Below are 22,441 nucleotides of genomic sequence, written 5' to 3'. Positions count from 1 at the left end.
CATTCACATCAAAAAGTTGGGTTTTAATGGTACGTTTGAGATGAAAGTGCACTAACAAAATCATTTTTAATGCGATTGTAGAGAACTACACCAACAAACATTTCAAATGGTGTGGTTCCTGTTAAAAGTGTGTTTATAAGCAAGATTAACATTGAGAAAGGGTAGATTTGTTTAAGTCTTATTTGTAATATTGTAAAGTTAAACTTGGTATTTTTAGTTTTGGGTGTATTGTGTATTATTTTAATAATGCAGGTGTTGAAGGTGGTCTAATAGAACTTGGAAGCATGCGCGGATCTAAATATCGCGGGTTTGGTTAATGGGTTGAACCGAGAGTATATATGTGGTTATTGATCAGATTAGTGGACAACTCAATCAACTGAATCAAGTTAACTGAGTCTCTTTATTCTCTCGTTGTCATCTTCTTCAGATTAGGGTTTTTTGGTTAAATCTTATTTTGTTCGTTGTGATTAAATGTTTAGATGAAGAACTCTGTAATCTGTTATGGTGTCTATTTTGTTTGAGGGTGAGTGTTATGTAGTGAGGCTTTGATCTGTAAGTTTCTTGAAAACCAACTGGGTCTTGTTAATAAAAGATCTGTTGATGTTGTGATAGAGTTGTGTTTTAGTTTTTATCATGGTACCAGAGCGGGGTTATTCCTGCGTCGTTTGTTGATTTCTCGGTTTTTTTGAGTTAGGGTTTTCAGATCTCTTTTTGTTCTTGAGTTTTCTTGGTAGCTTTGTGTCCTCTATTCGATCGGTTGCTTCAATCTGTTGATTTAAGGTGGAGTTCACGTTGTTCGAGAAACGACAGTTTAAACTCTCTCAGACACTGTCAATCTTAAGAGTAAACGATCGCTTGACTATAACGGTATGGTTAACTTCTTGTTTTCTGACACCGAACGTCAAGCAACGGTCAACATTAAGATTGCAAACGGTGCAATCTGAGGTGTTTGGTGGTTTCTGGCATTTGAATGCCTGTCTTCTTCAGTGTTAGATTCTATTTGTGTAGATCTAACGGTAAACTACATTGCGGCTTGCAGAGCGTTGTTGGTGGAGTTTTGTAAGTTTTTCGCACGCTTGATCTTTGTTTGTTCAGGTTTTTTCTTGGGTTTGTTCTTCTGAGTTATTGTTTGGTCATCTTGTTGTACTGTGATTCTTACAGTTTTTGTTATTGGGGTTGTGGTCTTGTGATTACACTAGCTTGTCTGCTTCTTGAAAGAGGTCAGAATCTGGTTTAGTTTAGTCATATTCAAGAGAACACAACCTTGATTCTCTATAAACTGTATCAATCATGGTTGGAGAAACTCTGTCTGGATCTGGATCTAAAAGTCCAGAACGATATGATTTTGATGATCCGTTATTTTTACATCCTTCTGATAATGGAGTTGTTTCTGTTATTAGTTTTAAACTGAATGGAACTGAGAATTATAGAATATGGAAATTTTCTATGACTAGGGCCTTGAAAGGAAGGAATAAGTTAGGTTTTGTTGATAAAACTTTTCCTAAACCTAGTGATGATGAAACTAAGATTCATAAATGGGAACGCGTTAATGCAGTTGTATGTTCTTGGATTCTTGGTTCTATTTCTGAATCTGTGTATGCTAATCATGCCTGTAGTGATAATGCTTCTGATATCTGGTCTGAGTTAAGTGAAACTTACTCTAAGGCTGATGGTTCTATGATTTTCAATGTACACCAAAAAATAAATTCACTTACTCAGAATGGTTTGTCTGTTGCTGAGCATTATAGTAAGCTTGATGCTTTGTGGAAGGAGTTTGAAGGATTAATTAACTTGTCTGAATGTACATGTGAAGCCTCAACTGATTTTGTTAACCATTCAAAATTAATGAAACTTATGCAGTTTTTGTCTGGATTAGATGATACATTTAGTCAGGTTAAAAGTCACATTTTGTTAACAGAACCTCTTCCTAATGTGAAAACTGCTTTTTCTATTGTTTCTCGTGAAGAATCACATCAGAAGGGAGGTTCTGTTTCACAAACTTCTACTAAGTCTCAAGCTACTACTTTTGTTGGTAAATTTAATGATCAAAAACGAAATAAGTTTCGTGGAAATTCTAATCTTCAGTGTAAGAATTGTGGTCTTAAGGGACATACTATCGAAAGGTGTTATAAGCTCATTGGTTTTCCTAAAGATTTTAAATTCAAAAATGAATCTCAAAACCCTAATAAGACGTTTTCTTCTAATAATTCGGTTTCTTCTGATTTAGATATTAAGACTAACAGTTCGTCTGAAAAGTTTTTTCTTACAAGTGAGCAATATAACAAGTTTCTCAGTCTTATTAATGAGAAACCTTCAACAAGTGAAGTGTCTGCAAATATGGCAGGTATTTGTTGTAGTTCTTCTGTGTTTACCAATAATAAATGGATTGTTGATTCTGGTGCGAATCATCATATGACCAAAAATGATTTTAAGCTTGATAATATTGTTGATGTTTCAAAACTAGATCTTAGAGTAGATCATCCAAACGGGTCATCTGCTAGGATTAATAAAATTGGAAATATGAGACTGTCTAATTCGGTTGTTTTGTCTGATGTCTTTGTTGTTCCTGAATTTAATGTAAACTTGCTTTCTGTTCACAAACTTTGTAAGGATAATAAATGTCAGCTTGTGTTTGATGAATTTAAGTGTGCTGTTCAGGATTCACAGTCCAAGGTGACTGTGGGGACTGGTAGTGAGTCAGGAGGGTTATATTATCGTGAAGATTCTTATCCTTCAGGTAATATGGCTTCTCTGAGTAGGATTGATTGTTATGTTTCCAAAGTAACTTGGCATAATAGGTTGGGTCATCCAGCTATTCAGTCTTTAAATTCTCTTAAACATGTTTTGTCATTTGGAACTGAGTCTCTTCCTCGTGATGTGTGTCATAAAGCTAAGCAGTCTAGGAATTCTTTTCAGTTGAGTGAACATAAGAGTACTTCTTTAGGTGATTTGATACATATAGATGTTTAGGGCCCTTATAGAGTTGCTACCACTGATGGTTTCAAATACTTTCTAACAATTGTGGATGATTTCACCAGAGGTGTTTGGGTATATTTGTTAAAATCTAAATCTAAAGTTTTTTATTGGTTTTCTATATTTTATAATTTTTTGAGAAATCATTTTAATTCAAGTCTTAAGATTGTTAGATCTGATAATGGTACCGAGTTTGTTAATTCACAGTTTAAAGATTTCTTTGATAAAAATGGTATTTTACATCAAACTACTTGTACTTATACTCCACAACAGAATGGTGTTGTGGAGAGGAAGCATAGACATCTCTTAAATGTAGCCAGGTCTCTTTTATTTCAATCTGGATTACCTCTTAATTTTTGGGGTGAGTCAGTTTTGACTGCTGTGTTTTTAATAAATAGGCTTCCTACTTCAGTTTTTTAAGGGAAGTCTCCTTTTGAAATGATTTACAAGTGTTTACCTAAGTTTGAGAATTTGAGAGTGTTTGGATGTTTGTGTTTTTCTGTTAAGCAAAATATTTCAGATAAGTTTGTTGAAAGATCTGAAAAATGTATTTTTATTGGTTATTCTAATGAAAAGAAAGGCTATAAGCTGTATAATCTTGATAATTCTTCTGTTTTCTTTTCCAGGGATGTAGTGTTTTATGAGGATGTGTTTCCATATAAAATGAAGAAGGATTTGGTTAATGAAAATTTGTCTTCATTTTTTAATGATTCTTTTGTTAATGACCCTATTCCTTCTAGTCCCTATGATGAAATCTTACAATCATCCTATATGGATGAGGTTCCTATGTCTGAAACTCCTGAGATTAGCCACCAGACTGATGGTGCTAGTGCAGCCTTTTCTCCTGAGGTTGCTAGTAATAGTAGCCAGGATGGCATGGCACAAGTGTCTCAGTCTCAGGAGGTTGGTTCAGGTGTTTCTGATGTTTCTGAGGGAAATGTTTTTGAGAGTTCTGAACCATCTGGTAGTAGTTCTGTTAGAAGGTCTAATAGAGAGTCCAAGATGCCACTTAGGTTTAGTGATTATGTTGTTGCGGGAAAATATAAATATGGTATTGATAAAACTATGAATTATGCAAGATTGAGTTTGGAAAATTTATGTTTTGTTTCAAATTTAAATAAAACAGTTGAACCTAAGAATTTTTTTGAAGCTTCTACTAATTCAAATTGGATAACTGCAATGAATGAGGAAATGGAAGCTTTATATCGAAATAAAACATGGGAAATTATGAGTTTACCCACTAATCGTAAACCCATTGGATGTAAGTGGGTATATAAGATTAAATATAAATCTAATGGTGAAGTAGAAAGGTATAAAGCTAGACTTGTAGCTAAAGGATATAGTCAAAAGGAAGGTATAGATTACGAGGAGACTTTTTCTCCTGTAGCCAAAATGGTTACTGTTAGGGTTGTTGTTTCTTTAGCTGTCAATTATTCCCGGAAATTGTTTCAACTTGATGTTAATAATGCTTTTCTCTATGGAAATCTTGATGAGGAAGTTTATATGACTCTTCCTCAAGGGTATCATACTCCTGGTGATACACGTGTGTGTAAATTGTTAAAATCTTTGTATGGTTTGAAGCAGGCACCTAGGAAATGGAATGAAAAGCTGTGTTCTTCTTTGTTTGAATTTGGTTTTGCTCAAAGCATGAATGATTACTCATTATTTGTTAGAAATACAAGTGATACTGTTGTTATTTTACTTGTATATGTTGATGATATTGTTATAACAGGAAATTGTGAGATTGAAATTACTAAAGTAAAAGATTTTTTAAAATCTAAATATTTAATTAAGGATTTAGGGAAGTTAAAGTTCTTTTTAGGAATTGACGTGTTTGATAAAGATAATGGAATTTGTCTATCTCAACGTAAATATTGTTTGGAATTAATTCATGAATTTGGAAAATTAGCTTGTAAACCAGTTAAAACTCCGTTAGATTTGAATTTTAATATATCTGGAAAAAGAGTTGATGAAAAGGATTTTTTACTAAGTAATATAACAGAATATCAAAAACTTATAGGAAAGTTGATTTATTTAACCATAACTAGACCTGATATTTCTTTTACTGTTCAAACTCTCAGTCAATTTATGCATTCTCCAAGAAAATCTCACCTGGATATTGCTATGCGTGTGTTAAGATATCTGAAACAAAATCCAGGTAGAGGTATTAGTTTTTTTAAAAATCAAAAGCCTAGTTTATGTGCATATGTGGATGTTGATTGGGCTAAATGTGTTACATCCAGGAGATCTGTTACTGGTTATTGTGTGTATTTTGGAGATTCATTAATTTCTTGGAAAAGTAAAAAACAAGATACTGTTTCCAGGTCCTCTACAGAATCTGAGTATAGGGCTTTGGCTTCAGTTACTTGTGAAATTATGTGGATTATAAAACTGTATTATGATTTGGGAGTTAAAAGTTTGTTTCCAGTAAATGTTTTTTGTGATAATGATTCTGCTATTAAACTGGCTCTTAATCCTGTGTTTCATGAAAAAACTAAGCATTTTGAAGTGGATGTTCATTTTGTTCGAGATAGAGTGTCAAAAGGAATTTTAAAAATTGTTAAAATAAAGTCAGAACTTCAAAGGGCAGATATTTTTATTAAAGCTTTGTCTTCAAAACAACATGATTTTTTATGTTCTGAATTGGGATTATATGATCTGTTTAAAGTTGAGTAATTCATTCTCAATGTTTATCTTGAGAGAGGGTGTTAAAAGTGTATGTTTATAAGCAAGATTAACATTGAGAAAGGGTAGATTTGTTTGAGTCTTATTTGTAATATTGTAAAGTTAAACTTGGTATTTTTAGTTTTGGGTGTATTGTGTATTATTTTAATAATGCAGGTGTTGAAGGTGGTCTAATAGAACTTGGAAGCATGCGCGGATCTAAATATCGCGGGTTTGGTTAATGGGTTGAACCGAGAGTATATATGTGGTTATTGATCAGATTAGTGGACAACTCAATCAACTAAATCAAGTTAACCGAGTCTCTTTATTCTCTCGTTGTCATCTTCTTCAGATTAGGGTTTTTTGGTTAAATCTTATTTTGTTCGTTGTGATTAAATGTTTAGATGAAGAACTCTGTAATCTGTTATGGTGTCTATTTTGTTTGAGGGTGAGTGTTATGTAGTGAGGCTTTGATCTGTAAGTTTCCTGAAAACCAACTGGGTCTTGTTAATAAAAGATCTGTTGATGTTGTGATAGAGTTGTGTTTTAGTTTTTATCAGTTCCTTTGTTTATTGACGAGGAAACAAATTTTGATGGTTTTATAATGTTGTTTAAGGATATAACTGCATCAATATAAAAAAGCTCATCGTTCCAACAAAGGTTATTGTATTGGTGGTATATATTGTGCATATGATGATATGTAAAGCTAAAGTGTTACATTTCAAAATTTTGTTAAGGGCCGGCTTAAAAAATGTTCAAATTGTACAAAAGGGACTTCTGGACGTTCGGTTGGCAATTGTTGTCATTCCAACCATTTGACAAAGTAGGATTTGATATACTAGTACGTTATCATTGTCAAAACATGTATCAATAAAATTGTCATATTATTTTGGAACAACTGATAGTAAATTAAGATTAAAAAAAAAACTTATCCAAAAGGTATTAAAACTACAACTACAAATATCTTTTTTACAAAATAAAATGAATAGTCTTTAGTCCATAATGCGGTATATATATGTTACAACTTGTGATAATCTTTTGTGTTGTTGGAAGTCAATGCATGCATTGCTAACTCTTGTCTATTGATTTCAAGAGAGCTTAATGATAATCTAAGAATACATGTAAGTATCATCTCCTAGAATATCGAACGTATATTCTTTTATGATACATAAACTATGTGAGTCATGAACTGAACATCGTGGTTAACCATCCTGATTAGTGTCTTGATGAACTTTTATCGACTGATAAGAAATCTATGAACGGTACAACATGAATGTCTCTCCTTTTTTGTTCGGGTGCTTCTTGCTCCACCTCGACCTCGTCTTTTTTTGCATGATCGATTACTTCACTCCCGTTAGACTCCGTATTTACAGGGAGAAAATTGTAAAACTCCACCCGTTGATCTCGTTTATCTAAACCCCGATAATCAGTTAATAAGAGAAAACAATCAAAACTAAAATAATAACAAATTGATCCCAATGTGCTTAATTTGTATGTTTGCTTAGAATTGATCGGTAATCTAATCCCAGCATGTCGAAACAGACAATACAAATTCTAATAGGTTAGTGGCCTAGTGGGTATACCTTCATTTATCTTGAACTGATGAAACAGATTCATGGAGAGTTGTAGATGTGATGCAAGATTTCTTGAAAGCTCATAAGGGAAATAAGGATATCTGTCCGTAAATGCATGATGATGATGAGTAGTAGCATTATTGGTTCTCAGGAGGCCATGCATCCTTGTTGACTTTTCTCTAAGCCTTCGAGCCATGATCACATGCCAATGGTTCTTCACAGCGTTATCAGTTCGACCAGGGAAAAGCTTGGCGATGTTAGCCCATCGGTTTCCAAATTCACGATGATAAGCTAGAAGTCGTTCCTCTTCCTCCTCAGTGAATGGCGTTCGGTTGATCTTTGGATCCAGTTGGTTGAACCATCTTAACCTACAACTTTTTCCTGTGCGAAAATCATACAATTCATATTACTAATTAATTACGTACGAAGATATACAATCCATAACAAATAAGCAAATCAAGATCATTTAACGAAAAGTACAGCAAACTAATAAAACTATGTAATTAATTCTTTCGATTATGAAAGTAAACAATGACGTTTTATCTATATATCTCCTAATTCGTTCAAAAGAAAAAGGCGAAAGGACATGAAACGAACACTAACTCTTGGAATTAATACGTAGCCAGTGAGTTGAAATTTTCGGAAATTAAGGATAACCTGTAAGAGGAGGATCGATCGTAACTTAAGTGATGAGACAAGATCTGATCCGCTTAATGGCGTTCCATCGATAACCAACAAAATGATCAGTGCAGGCAGATTACTTTCTAATATTTCAGACGTACGAGGAAGAAGCAACTAAGTTGATAATTTCGCAAATCAAAGAAGAATACGAAGCATGTAATCAAGTTGCGTGGTTCGAAAATGACAGAAGAATGACGAACATAATGACAGCTGATCTACTTGGAATTGGAGCTTTTCAACTATGTCAATATTCCAGAACGATGACAAACCATTGAATTGAGTTGCATATCTCGAAAATCACAGACGGATACGACCATATAGGAAACAAATAGTTTTTCAGAAGATGAAGACGGATAACGATCGAACAAGACAATTATATATACCTGATCTGCCTTGGAGCTTTTCAGCTATGGCGTTCCAGTTATGAGGTCCGTACTGTTCAACCAGTTGGCGGAGCTTGTGGTCCTCCGAGGGCCTCCAATGACCGCGGCTGCACATTGTGAAGAAAGTGTAGGTAGGAGTTGGAGTTGGAGTTGGAGATGAAAAAGTAAAGAAAAAGGAGAGGGAGAGGGAGAGGGAGAAGGAAGGTCTTGTGGTCTTGGATGGTGAGATTGATATATAGGAGGAGATCGAGTCTGGAGGTACCGTAGGAGTTGGTTTCTGTTAAGAAGAGTGTACCAGAAACTGATGCAACGTCTAGGCTAACTAAAACTAGCATATTTTCTATGCATCTTGGTACATCCATCCACTATATATAAATTAATAAATTAATAAATTAATAAAATCACTTCTTGATATATATATAAAATTAAAATATTAATGAACAGTTTATTAATTTTGCATGTTCGAATCTTATTATGTTATTGCCTTTCAATGTACATTTACAAAAAAAAAAAAACATATTTTATAAGTGTGTTATCAAATAAGAAACTCAAATACTCTAAAAATTGGAAGTTAACTCTAATAAATTAAAAAACATATATATTTTTTTTATCAATAAACAAATCATTATTCTACTTTTCATAAAATATAAAATTAGCATCAACTAGACATTCAATATTATTCAAATTTCAATTAAACTATGTATTGTAGACTCTTATTTTGTAACTTTTTATAACGAGTATCTTATTTTGTTATAAACATATAAGTGATTTTAAGATATACTTTTCAAAAAAAAAAAAGAACAACTAAAATATTTTAATATATTTATGTATAAATTATATTTCATTATATATATCTACACGTGTGTGTTAAGTGAGTGGAGTATATGTGTTTAAGGGTGGAGGAGGGGAGTTGCTTGGTGAGATAAATTCCGTTCTCCTTTCAACGTCTTTCCAAGTTTCTAACCTACAACGTCTACTTATAAACAACCTTAGTCTTAATAACTAAATGAATAATAATGAATTAGTTGTAATAGAACATACCATAGGCTTTAAAAATATATATATTATATGACATGTTTAATAAGCAAAATCAGATAAATTAAATTATGATTTGATGATAACAATAGATTATATATAAATCAAAGAAAAATATATTTTGGTTAAATCTTATTTTTTAAATATATATTAAAAATCAACTTTTAAGAATCTATATGTATTAACAAAGATAAACGAAAGGGATGAGAGGTTGGTAATGTTGTTAGAATCCGTAAAGATGAGGGTATGTGTTTATTAGGTCTGGATCACCTTTCAAACCTAACTAACACCTTACACTTAAACTTCCCCTCGCATGCTTCCTTTGGAATATATATATTTGTTTATCCCTCTTTTGATAACCTACAAAGACATGTTTTCTTACCCATATCAGAAACCTCTTAAGAATTTCACGTGATATATAGTTCGATATTAGTTTGCAATTACTAATCAAATATTTCACTCAAGTGGAAAGTTGTCTCCATATATACCACAAACCCTATTTTTCTTTTCCCCGGAGAGGCCACACTACTAGGAGACGATAATAAAGACATCCACAATGCATTAAACTTCATGGAATTCAATTGATTGTCACATCAATTTTCTACAGTCTATAAAACTCTATTAATTTTCTTTTACAATGCATTAAACTCTATAAAGTTTAATCAGAAGTTACAAAAGCTAATTTATAGTATGTATTTAAGATTTGAAAACTTTTTTTTTTCCCCGTTGAAAAGTTCAATGGTCATTAAACTCCAAATTCATTGACTGTCAAGGTGACATCTCATTATTATAGAGTTTTATCCATTGAATGACAACTATACTTGTTACCTCATTCAACCCTTCCATTGAAATCATCATCGTGGATGCTCTAAAGTTAATTAGTATTATTCTCATACCGTCCCTTCTCATTAATTGAAACAATATATATGACAAATACATATATGGTCCGGATAAATACAAAAGAATACATACATAATATTCTAGATTAATAACTCCACACAATTAGAACAGGAGGCGATTACCGAACATTCAAACTGGATCTAAAATCTAAAAGCAAAGATGATGGAAGGCCTTTGTGAAGATATTTGTGTACTGCGAAGAGGAAGGAACATGCAAAACCCGAATCTCACCGAGAGCCACTTTGTCACAAATAAAATGAATATCGATTTCAATATTTTTCGTGAGTTGGTGTTGAACTGAATTATTTGATAAATAAACGGCACTGACATTGTCACAATAAACTATAGTGGTGCGAGTAGTAGGACCGTGTATTTACTGCAATAAATTATGAATCCATGAAACTTCTGAAAAATTAGAAACACCTCTATATTTAACCTCAAAACTGAATGAGAAATAGTACCTTGAGAGATAGGTGGACCGAAGTCATCCAGTTTTGCTAATGTATCAAAAGGAGTTTTAGTTGGTTTGCAATTGATCATGTTTGCTCGAGATAGACTCTTGATGGTATACTTGCGTTGAGATAAGAACATGCATTTATTATATCTGACCACACACACTCTCAAAAAATAGTAAAGATCCCTAAGATTCGCCATAGCAAACTCTATCCCAAGAGTTGAAGCAAAAACTGAGAAAACCGATGAAACCAAGCATGTGGGGCTTGTTTAAGACCATATAGAGAGAGTTGCAAAAGACAAATGTAGCCAGGAAAACATGGGTCACGAAACCCCGAACGCTAATGCATTAAACCATCTTCTGTAAATGCTAGTGTAAAAACAAGGTTGTAAAAATCGTTCAATGGTCGACTTGTGTTAAGGGATTAATTGGTCTTGGCGGGGATTAATCGGTGACTATAGATTATAAATAAAATATTAAAATTAATCAAAGTTTAAAATATTTTTAGAAAAATAAGTACTTCAAAAGTATAAAATAAGATAATTTGTGATTTGAAAGTTTGAAAATACGAAAATATGAATGTTTTGGTATAATCTTTGAAATTTTGGGTTAAAAAAACTAATGTTTTGATTCTTTTTTTATTTTTTTTTTATTTTTTTTACTTTTGTTGACTTTTTTTGAACGGTCAACAACGCCAAGACAAATTAATCCCGCCAAACCCGATTAATCTCTAATTTTCGTCAAACGCACTAATCCTAGCCGGTTGGAGAACGTCAAATGATTAATCCACGATTGATCCTGGTTTCTGCAACCATGATAAAAAGGCATTTTTTACATCAAGTTGACGAATCGGCCAATGTTGATGTAACGTCCCGAATTCCAAAATACAATTTTCATTTTTAAAACATAATAAACTGTTGGATAAGGTGTCTAAGTCCGTAACTATATTTGGTATCAACTTGACCCGACCCAGCATGGTCCATTTGGGTTGCACTTCACCTAACAACTTGTATGGATATACTTTTGAGAATAAGATGTTTATGATATATTAAGATATTATTAGTTATAATATATTAATATGAGATCATAATTATTTAATTTGTATTGATCAAGAATTAATTTAGTGATTAATATGGAGCTAATAAAATATGGACTCTTATTTATATATATGGATTAGGCTAAGATTTATTTAGGATGGGCTAAGAGTATATGAGGTCCATGGATAGTCCATGGAGCTTTTAACTCATGGATCCTAGGTAAATGAAGAGTCATGGGTATTAGGGTTTAACACTAATCCTCCATACTATATAAATGAGTCTTTGGTTCAAGAATTGGCAATAAGTGTGTGTGAGCATAAGGGTGAGCCGATTTCTATAGTGTTCTTATTCTCTCAAGAGCTTCCAACTAGTTTTGGTGATTTGTGACACCACTTGAGGCATCCACACTATTGGTGCTAGGATCACAAAATCCAAGCAATCAACCACAAAAAAAAGGTATGTTATTCTACTTAAAGTTTTGTATTAGAAGTACCCTATAACATGCTAGTTAGGTTGTAAACTTTGGAAATCAAATTTGCATGTATTTTAGAGAAAACATAGATCCAAGGTTTCTAGGGTTGCATGTACACTATAGGAGTGTTAGTATGCTCAAAACCTAACAGTGGTATCAGAGCCTAGGCTTGTTTGCTTGATAGTTGATGCAAACTTGTTGAAAAAGCTCAAAATTCTGCACTCTGCAGCATGAACTCACCGAGTCCATGGGGGGACTTGACGGGTCCATGTGTAAATTCATCCTACTCATCGAGTAGGTTCTTGCACTCGACGAGTAGGAGCCCCAGAATGTAGTTTTTCAACTTTTGCTGCTGGAAATGGACTAGAAACATTACCCTAAACTATTTTGGTGCTTTAAAACTTGTTTTAGATGGTGTAATGCTTATGCTAATCCATTCACAACGGCTAATATCAAAATTCCATGTTTTATATGTGTTAATATGATTCTTGAAATTTTGATATGAATGTTCATGTTCTTATGAGTTTTAGAAGATCACAGGAAATAAGTGTAACTTGCTTATAAGTATGATTCTTGATCTTAATGGCTAATGATGGAGTCCATAACTTGTCCTCAAGTTATGGATAACCAAAAGTAACTTCTTTAAAAGGTGTCATTAAAGAATAAGAAATTACATAAAATGAAGAGTCTTCATTTTAATGGATCATTAAAACTCATAAGTTATAAAATGAAAAGTCTTGAATAGTTTCAAAACTTGCCCTCAAGTTTGAAATTTGTAGAGTCTCACATATTAATTACTTTTATTCCAAATTGAACCTTAGAATTTTAAAAGTTTAAAATACAACCCTTATACTTCTATAATATTAAAAGTTTAACTATTATATATATATATATATGTGTGTGTGTGTGTGTGTAAAAGAATAAGTCAATCTTACCGTTAGTAGGCCTCATTCACGAAGCCGGTCTATAAGGGGGGTATAAGGTTACTGCCTATAAAATGGTGGTTCAATGGGTGTTCACTCTCACCCACCGCTTACTTGACTGGTGGAGGGTTGTTAGCTGAATGGGTAGGATAGGACCTTTATCCTCATTAAAAGTATAATGAAATTATAAAGTAACTAAACCAATTCCCAATCTTAGTTACTTTAGGAAAATGTGAAATAAGTGCTAACCCATGAAATTACACTTTGTACCTTACCAAGTCGTTAGTGGAGTGTGTGTGGTTAACTCGCACACTAACAAGGACTAGTAAGAGTGGCAAAGGGTGACTTAAGTTTTATCATAGATCGGTGGAGCGCATATGGTTAACCGGAACATCGATTAGGTGATAAAATTAATGGTACCAAGTTAATTTGCATGGTTATTCACACCTTGTTTGTGATCCTCGGCATCCCAGTCACAAACTTGAGAGGGCACAATCGAGATTTAAACATGCCATTGAAAGTTCAATGTATCTCAAAGATCTAGGAGTTTCAAATCCAATTAAAACTTAATATTTTATTTTGTTTTTCATGGTGGAAATTGGTAAATCGTCATTTACCTACCTTCAAATATTTTGTAGCTTGGATTACGGTATCACACTTCCAAGTTATGAAATAGTTTGTAGGGTCCTAGCCTTAATATTTCATTTGGGTGACTTATTAAGGATTCTTCATCTAATTAAACTTGTCCTTCTTTCTTTTCAGATGTCAAAAACAATGCTACTGGCTCAAACCCTACAGGCTCTTTTTCCCTCATGAACTTGTGCGGGAAAGTCACTTTCGATGGGTCTAACTTCAATGAATGGATTAGAAACATCAAGAAGATTACCCGCTATTAGGACAAGGAATGTGTCCTTGATAGAGAGCTTAAGGTCATCAATGAGTCCACTGCTACTCCTGAGGAGGTTGCGGAGTACACTACACATGATAGGGATGCTATCAAAGTGTCCTGCATCATGTTGGCTACCATGACTCCCGAACTCTAGAAATCCTATGAAGATTTCTACCTCTATGAGATGCACATGGGTCTGATGGAAAGGTACCATCAAAGCACGCGTCAAGAGAGGTATGATGTCACACCCCCGAACCAGACGGCGGTAACGTCTGGGGGCTTGTGCGTGACTTCATCTTGAAATATCATTACAGTGAATATAATTGAATCATAACATCATCATAACACATGTAATATAACAACATTCATTGTTTACATCGAGTATATTACATGCCAAAATGGTAAGAGTATGATGAAACAAAATATAACACAATATTCATTAGTTTGTTTCGTTCATCCTGCTTCAACGGTTTCCTGAGAATACAAGTTATTTTGAAAGCTGTCAACATAAAAATGTTGGTGAGTTCATAAGCATGTTTGTGAAAATGATTTGTATAACTTTGGAACCACCAGAAAATCCGATATTTTCTGAAAACTGTTTAGAATGTTTGTGTCGGATCTTATAGTAATGCATGCATGTTTTTGTTTATTTGACTAAAAGGGGTAAAGAGAATGTAAATAGCATGTAAAAAGAATGTTCCCAGACAACTCGATGTTGTCTGTAAAAGAGAAAGATTCCATACCAAACCCCGAGGTTGAGTACCAGTACGAGAATGTTTCCAAGTAATCCAAAAGAAAAGAGAACGGTCTTCCGTAAACTTCATAGCGTTAATTCCTCTAAGTGAGTCATCATAACCATACTAAATAAAGACAATTTCACCTGTCTTGGCGTCGTTGGTTGTCGGTTTTGACTTTGATTATAAGGTTTTCGTCACCCTAGACTGAGTTAGTCTAACTGTAGCGAACAGCTCAGGTGTGGGGTGTCATCCCCGTATAGATCTATACACAAATCCCCGTTCTCCCTCCAAGAGACTCTGGTTATAACTACAGGCTACGATCGTACACTTAATAGGTGCCAACCGACAAAACTCACTAGATCCTTAATCGAATTTACGCGAAGAAAAAGGTATAAACTCCTTCCAGACCCAATGATCCATGTAAGTGAACCACTAAGGCATCGCTAAACATATAAATCATTTCAAGACCCAATTGGAATGAGATTATATAACATGGGACCAAAATATATATGAAAGTACAACTAAGGCCCATTTCACATGTAAAGTATTTACAGACCCAAATAGCACACAAATAGTATCCAAGGTCCGTCGCACATGTCAATGGGTCAATGAGGCCCAATAAACATATAAATAGTATACATGACCTCTCATACATAAAAATGGCCACTAAGGCCCAATAATCTAGAAAATGATCAAAATAATCCGTTTCTAGTTATCGTTAGTTTTGGTTCAAGCATTCACTAAAATAGCAAAAGAAAGAAGAACACATATAAAACTCATTCACAGGCCCAATAAACATGTAAGTGGACCACTAAGGCCCACTATACGTGTCTATTATTTCCAGGCTCAAAGGAATATGAATGTCTATCCTAAGCCCAATATACATGTAAAAGGACACTAAGGCTCACTAAACATGTATATTATTTCCAGGCCCAATAAGGATATGAATACCTATCCCGAGCCCAATATACATGTAAAAGGACACTAAGGCCCACTAAACATGTATATTATTTCCAGGCCCAATAAGGATATGAATATCGTTTTTAACTCGTTCGTTATTGTTTTGTTTATTTTAGCTTGATTGTTTACAAAATTGATATAAAAAGCCCATTTTTTTTGTATAAATGACATTCTTGGCCCAATAAGCCAAAAACTTACAATTAAGGCCCAATTTTTGTAAGAATAACACTTTAGTCTCCATTTTGTTCAAAACTTGTGTTGATGACTAGTTTGTGGTAAAAATAACATTTTAAAACCATTTTTGTCAAAATATCATTTTTTGCTTGATTTTTGTGGAAATACACATTTTTCTAGTTTTGGGCTTTTCCGACCTAGTTTTTGGAAAATTTGTAGAAAAATCATCGTAAGTCGAAATTTTGATCCGTCAATTCTAGAATTTTAGAAATTTTGTCTACTTTGTTCAGAATTTTTCTCATAATTTTTAATGGCTTCTAACAAGTATGAAATTGCTCACCTTCACAGGCTGATCCGAAATTATTTCAAATCTAATAGGCAGTTTTGTAAAATCCCCCAAAAATTGTAGAAAAATCGTATGAAAACATGAGAGTAGTCATTTTAAAGATATAAATCTGAACTTTATCCATATAAAACAGTTTTGAAATATAACTCCATTAAGAGGATCAAAACAGTCCGATATTGGACCAATTTTTTTTTTGTTAAAGGCTGTTTTATGAGTTTAATTTATAGATCTTAGAACAAACACTCATTTTTGCTATTTAAAATGTATAAATCCCATATCTACTAGTTTATATGTAATATATGTGATAAAACACACTTTTCTCAAAGTTCTTATGAAGATCCAAGTGATAAACTTCAAGTTCTTAACATATTTTTAGATTAATGAAGTAATCAACACATAATCACCAAATAATTCATGGAAAACACACATAGACATGCATATACACATAGATCTACACAAAGCCACTTGTATTCTCCCCCAAAAACAAGTAAAAACCAAAAAAAAAGGGGTATGAACTCACCTTGGGGGTTTTTGAGTTGTAGATGAAGAAGGAGAGGGATTTTTTTTTGAGTCCTAGCTTGTGTCTTGAAGGGATCTCGAAATGATGGTTGTTCTAAGACCCATATTCATGAAAATGGAGTTGTAAGAGGGATGATATTAGTATAAAATTGAAATAAAACATCTAGAGTTTACTATGGACTTACCAAGAAGCTTAGTAATTGGTCCTTGTTGATGATGAACTCGAAATTTCTTGAGGGGGGAATGGATGTCTTTAGAGAAAAATGAGATAAAAGTGAAGTTGGAAATGAAAACTTGTGGTGGGGAAAAGCCTTATGGCCGTGAATTATAAGGAGAAGGGAGGAAGAGATAAGGTGTTGCATGGATATATGTGAATGCATTGTTATCCTCCAAACAAAAATGAGGTGTCATGCATTAAGCTAGTTAACTAATTTCTCCTTTTTTTGTTTAAATAGATAATGGGCCGAGAATTAGGCTAAAGAGAGGGGAGGTAGATTAGCTTGGCCCATTTCTAGTCTTGGTTCGAATTTATGAGGCCCACTAATGACTTTTCGGCCCATTGGGCCTTTAGGGAAATTCACGGCCCAGAATGGCATAAAAGAATGCATTTATGGCTCGTTAGGGTTAATTGGATTAGTTATGGCCCAATAAGGCCCATTAGAGATAGAATGAATCATTCTAGGCCCAAATGGCCCAAAATGTTATAGATTGATGAATTGGTGATTTATTGGTCCCTTAGGCCCAATAAGAGAATCCTAGTCTATAATGAACTTGAGTCGGGATTTCTAGGGTTTCCAACCCTTAGTTGAACATATGAGATGTATTGTATTAGGTTTTGACCTTCATTCAAGAGTTTGGATTCAAATGGATGACATTGATTGAACATAGGGTATGATATTCACTTAGAGTACAAGCCTTACCGTAGATGATGTTTTCAAGAGAATCGGATTTCCTAGCAAAAATGCGAGTTGTGACATATGAAATCATCTCCTCCATGATAACAGCCAGGATGAAGGATGGTGAACCCATCACCGGTCACTTGCAGAAAATGCAAAGGTTCGTGGTCCGGTTGCTGAAGCTTAATGTGGACTTTCCTGAGGACATGGCGATTGATATCATTCTCCATTCCTTACCTCCAAGTTATGATCAGTTTTGTATGACTTATCATATGAACAAGGAGGAAGTCACGCTTAGAAAACTTCAAGGGCTTTTAAGCACCGCTGAAAATGGCTTTAAAGGCAAGTTGGTTGTTACCTCTACTACTACTCCTACTGCAGCTCCTGTTCTGGCAATAGGGCAGGGAAAGGGGAAGAATAGGAAGACCCTTTCGAAGGGTACCAAGGGAAAGTCCCTTGATGGCTCCTCTTCAGGTGGGACCAAGAAAAGTCTCATTCCTCCTTCTTCAAACCCAAAGGAAGCACAATGCTTCTACTGCCACGAAAAGGGGCACTAGAAGCGAAGCTATCCCAAATACTTGCAGGATGTAAAGGATGGGAAAGTTAAACCCACCCATGCAGGTATTTATACTATATTGTCTGGTAACTCATTGCATACTAAATCTTGGGTGCTTGATACAGGTTGTGGTATTCACATTTGTACTGATTTGCAGGGCTAAGAAGTAGTGAAGAAGTGGAGCACAGGAAGATAAACCTAATCATGGGAAATAGGAAAGCATCACATGTGACCAAGATTGGAGTTTATTATTTATTGCTTAATAATGGGTTAACTTTAGATTTGAATAAATGTTGTTACTCATTAGAAATGGCGAGAAATATTATTTCCCTTCATAGTTTGTACAAACAAGGTTTCACATTGTCATTTGATAATAAAATTGGTGCTATTGATGCTTTTTATAATAATGTGTTTTATTTTAAAGAATTACCTTGTGATGGTGTATATGAAACTATGTCGATTATAGATAACTTTAGAAATAATGTATATCATATCGATTCTTCGATGATCTTAGATAAAGCATCCTTGTGGCATTGTCATCTTGGACATGTTAACAAGAAGCGCATAGGCCAACTCCAGAAGGTTGGAGTTTTGGAATCGTTTGACCTAAAGTCGGATGATAGTTGCGAGTCTTGTTTACTTGGAAAAATGACAAAGTCACCCTTCACTGGTACTTGTGAGAGGGGTGATGGTTTGTTGGATCTCATGCACATAGATGTGTGTGGACCTTTCAAATCAGCCACAAGGGATGCTAATTAGTACTATGTGACTTTTATTGATGATTATAGCAGATATGGATATATCTACTTAATTAAGCATAAGTCAGAAACCTTTGAAAAGTTCAAAGAGTTTAAACAGAAAGTCGAGAATCAGTTGGGCAGGAATATCAAGATGCTCCGATCCGATCGGGGAGGAGAGTATCTTAGTATTAAGTTCCTTAACTATCTTAAGGAATGTGGGATAGTCTCACAATTGCCACCTCCTAGGACACCACGGTTGAATGGTGTTTTCGAGAGGCGCAATCGAACCTTGTTGGACATGGTTCGTTCCATGATGAATCAAGCTTCGTTACCAATCTCATTCTGGGGGTATGCCTTAAAGACTGTCACCCATATCATTAATCTAGTCCCTACCAAAAAGGTTGCCAAAACACCTCACGAGATGTGGACTTGGAAAGTTCCAAATCTAGACCACATCAAGATTTGGGGTTGAGAGGCTTTTGTGAGGTGCGAGTGTCACGACAAGCTCAAACCTCGAAGTAAGAGGTGTATTTTCATTGGCTACCCACATAAATCCTTTGGTTACCTTTTCTACAGACCCAGTGAGAATGTGGTCTTTGTGGCAAGGAGAGGAGTATTTCGTGAGAGAGAATTTATAAGCCAAGGAGACAGTGGGAGGCAAATTGACCTTGAAGAGCTTCAAGAGTCAAGTAGTGAAGGAACCTCAAACACTAGCGGCCAACCTGAGGAGGAAACTCTTGTTGAGTCGATAGATGAGTTCGTACCTTCGAGGCGTTCTACTAGGTTTAGGAACGCACCTGGTTTTTATTATGGTTATCACATCACCACTGAAGGTGATACATTTATTAGTGATAGTACACTAATATATTTGGATGAACCTAATAATAACAGGGAAGCCATGGCATTCCCTGAGTCTGCTAAATGGAAGGAGGCTATGGACAGTGAGATTCAATCCATGTATGACAATCAAGTTTGGAACTTGGTTGACAATGCACCAGGTCGTAAGACAGTTGGGTGCAAATGGATCTTCAAAAAGAAGACCGACATGGATGAGAAAGTACACACCTATAAAGCAAGACTGGTGACTAAGGGCTTTACTCAAACTCTAGGAGTTGATTATGATGAAACCTTCTCACCAATAGCGAAGATTAAGTCGATTAGAGTTTTGCTGGCCATAGGTGCATTTCATGATTATGAAATATGAAAAATGGATGTCAAAACCGTTTTCCTTAATGGAAAGTTGGCTAAGGATGTTTACATGGTTCAGCCAAAGGGTTTTGTTGATGCAAAGTAGCATAATAAGGTGTGTAAGCTTGAGAAATCCATTTATGGGTTGAAACAAGCATCTCGTAGATGGAATCTTTGCTTTGATGAGAAAGTCAAAGAGTTTGGTTTTTCGAGGAGCGAAGATGAGTCATGTGTGTATGTTAGGGCTGGTGGGAGTATAGTTAGCTTCCTGGTGTTGTATGTCGATGACATACTACTCATAGGAAATGACATACCAACTTTGCAAGAGGTTAAGTCCTGGCTTGGGAAGTGTTTCGCTATGAAGGACCTTGGAGAAGATGCCTATATCCTAGGGATAAGGATATTGAGATACATGAGTAAGAGACTAATTGGACTTAGTTAGAGTACCTACTTGGATAAGGTGTGGAAAAGATTCAACATGCAGAATTCCAAGAAAGGGGACTTACCAATCCAGAACAATGCCAAACTGAGTAAGACGCATAGTCTGAGTACAGAGGCTGAGATAGATGAGATGAGTAGATTTCCATATGCTTCCACTGTTTGGCTCGATCATGTATGTTATGACTTGTACTCACCCTGATGTGGCCTTTGCTTTGAGCATGGTTAGCAAATTTCAGGGAAATCCTGGCATGGCACACTGGACTGCGGTAAAAATATTCTCAAGTACCTACGGAGGACTAAGGACTGGGTCCTTACCCTTGGTGGGAGTGATGAATTGAGAGTGATTGGGTATAGTGATGCCAGTTTTTAGACTGACAAGGATATTTTCCGCTCTCAGTCAGGTTGGGTTTTTACCCTAAATGGAGGAGCAACTACTTGGAAAGGTTCCAAGCAAGAGATAGTAGCTGATTCTACTTGTGAATCAGAGTACATAGCAACGAGTGAAGCCGCGAAGGAGGCGATATGGCTGAAGAACTTCATTAGAGATCTTGGAGTTGTGCCAGTTATACAATAGCCTATGGAGATTTTTTGTGAAAGCAACAGTGCGGTTGCCTTAGCCAAGGAACCAAGAGATTACGGTAGATCCAGACACATTGACAGGAAATACCACTTCATAAGACACAATATAGAAGAAGGACTCCTCGTGGAAAAGAGGGTATCATCAGAAGAGAACCCTGCAGATCCCCTCACAAAGGGATTGACTAGGGTTAGGCATTTGCAGCATGCAAGAAGCATCGGGCTGAGGGACGATATTAGTTTTAATAATTAGATTTCTGAAACTTGTAAAATATAATTGACATTTGATGATTAAATAAAATTTGTTATTTATTTATGAATAAAGTGTTACTATCCTATCTTGATCATTTACTATTGTTTCAATTTTGCATGTTTTGACTTCCACAATAATTATTTTATTCAAACTCTCCACAGTAGGTCATATGTCGGAAGTAGATATGAATCAAGACTGTCTGAATTTGGCTTGTAAGATTTTTCTAAGGTGCATTAGACATAGCAATGGTTGGTACAACGTTCATGAGTGCTCATAAGGTCTGAGTATTGGATTAAACCCATGCTCGCTTGTATCACTTCATGGAATTTATCTCGAGAGATCGCGAGACGATAATATCATATATATCTTCAAACTTAGAGATATGAGTTGTTGACTATGAGTTGGTTATCCATTGATTGTATGAAAACGCATCAGTAACTTGATGTCATAAAACGTGCTTTTGCACATAATTTAACAAGTAGTTAGTACAATCAAATGAGTCAAAGTTTATATGTTCCTTCTAGCCATAGAAGCAATATATGGGCCCCTCGATGACTTGGGTTTGACTTATGTGCTGAGCCCGGTCAAAACCTAATTGATGTGTTCAATTTAGTTCTGTGTCAAACAAATCAGAGATCGAGAAACAAATGTTCGACAATAAGTTAGAACATGTTCCATTTTTTTGTCCGACTGATATGTTGAGAACAGAGGAGTATGTGATCACTTATCTAAAATTGCGCTTCATAGTTCAACAAAGTTTTAAAGAGATACGATTGCTCGTTAGTTATTGAAGTTATACTTGCAACTATAGTTATCAGACTTATCCAAGTGGAAGACTATTGGATAAGGTGTCTAAGTCCGTAACTATATTTGGTATCAACTTGACCCGACCCGACATGGTCCACTTGGGTTGGACTTCACCTAACAACTTGTATGGATATACTTTTGAGAATAATATATTTATGATATATCAATATATTATTAGTTATAATATATTAATATGAAATCATAATTATTTAATTAGTATTGATCAAGAATTAATTTAGTGATTAATATGGAGCTAATTATTAT

General features: G+C 34.7%; 1 protein-coding gene across 1 annotated transcript; it reads right to left on the bottom strand.

The window, feature by feature from the left end:
• Window positions 1-6,631: 6,631 nt before the first annotated feature.
• Window positions 6,632-8,535, bottom strand: LOC145017132 (transcription factor MYB52-like). The gene is made up of 3 exons (XM_078975208.1): window positions 8,276-8,535; window positions 7,221-7,592; window positions 6,632-7,049 (listed from the first exon to the last, which is right to left on the bottom strand). The coding sequence occupies exons 1-3, from the start codon at window positions 8,388-8,390 to the stop codon at window positions 6,853-6,855; spliced, it is 684 nt and encodes a 227-aa protein (XP_078831334.1). The 5' UTR covers window positions 8,391-8,535; the 3' UTR covers window positions 6,632-6,852.
• Window positions 8,536-22,441: the final 13,906 nt, after the last annotated feature.

The sequence above is a fragment of the Lactuca saligna genome, chromosome 9 (genome assembly GCF_052625555.1).
Source record: "Lactuca saligna cultivar CGN05327 chromosome 9, ASM5262555v1, whole genome shotgun sequence".
Taxonomy (NCBI): Eukaryota; Viridiplantae; Streptophyta; class Magnoliopsida; order Asterales; family Asteraceae; genus Lactuca; species Lactuca saligna.
Note: the sequence above shows the minus strand (reverse complement) of the source record. Positions and strands in the feature narration are given on the sequence as shown.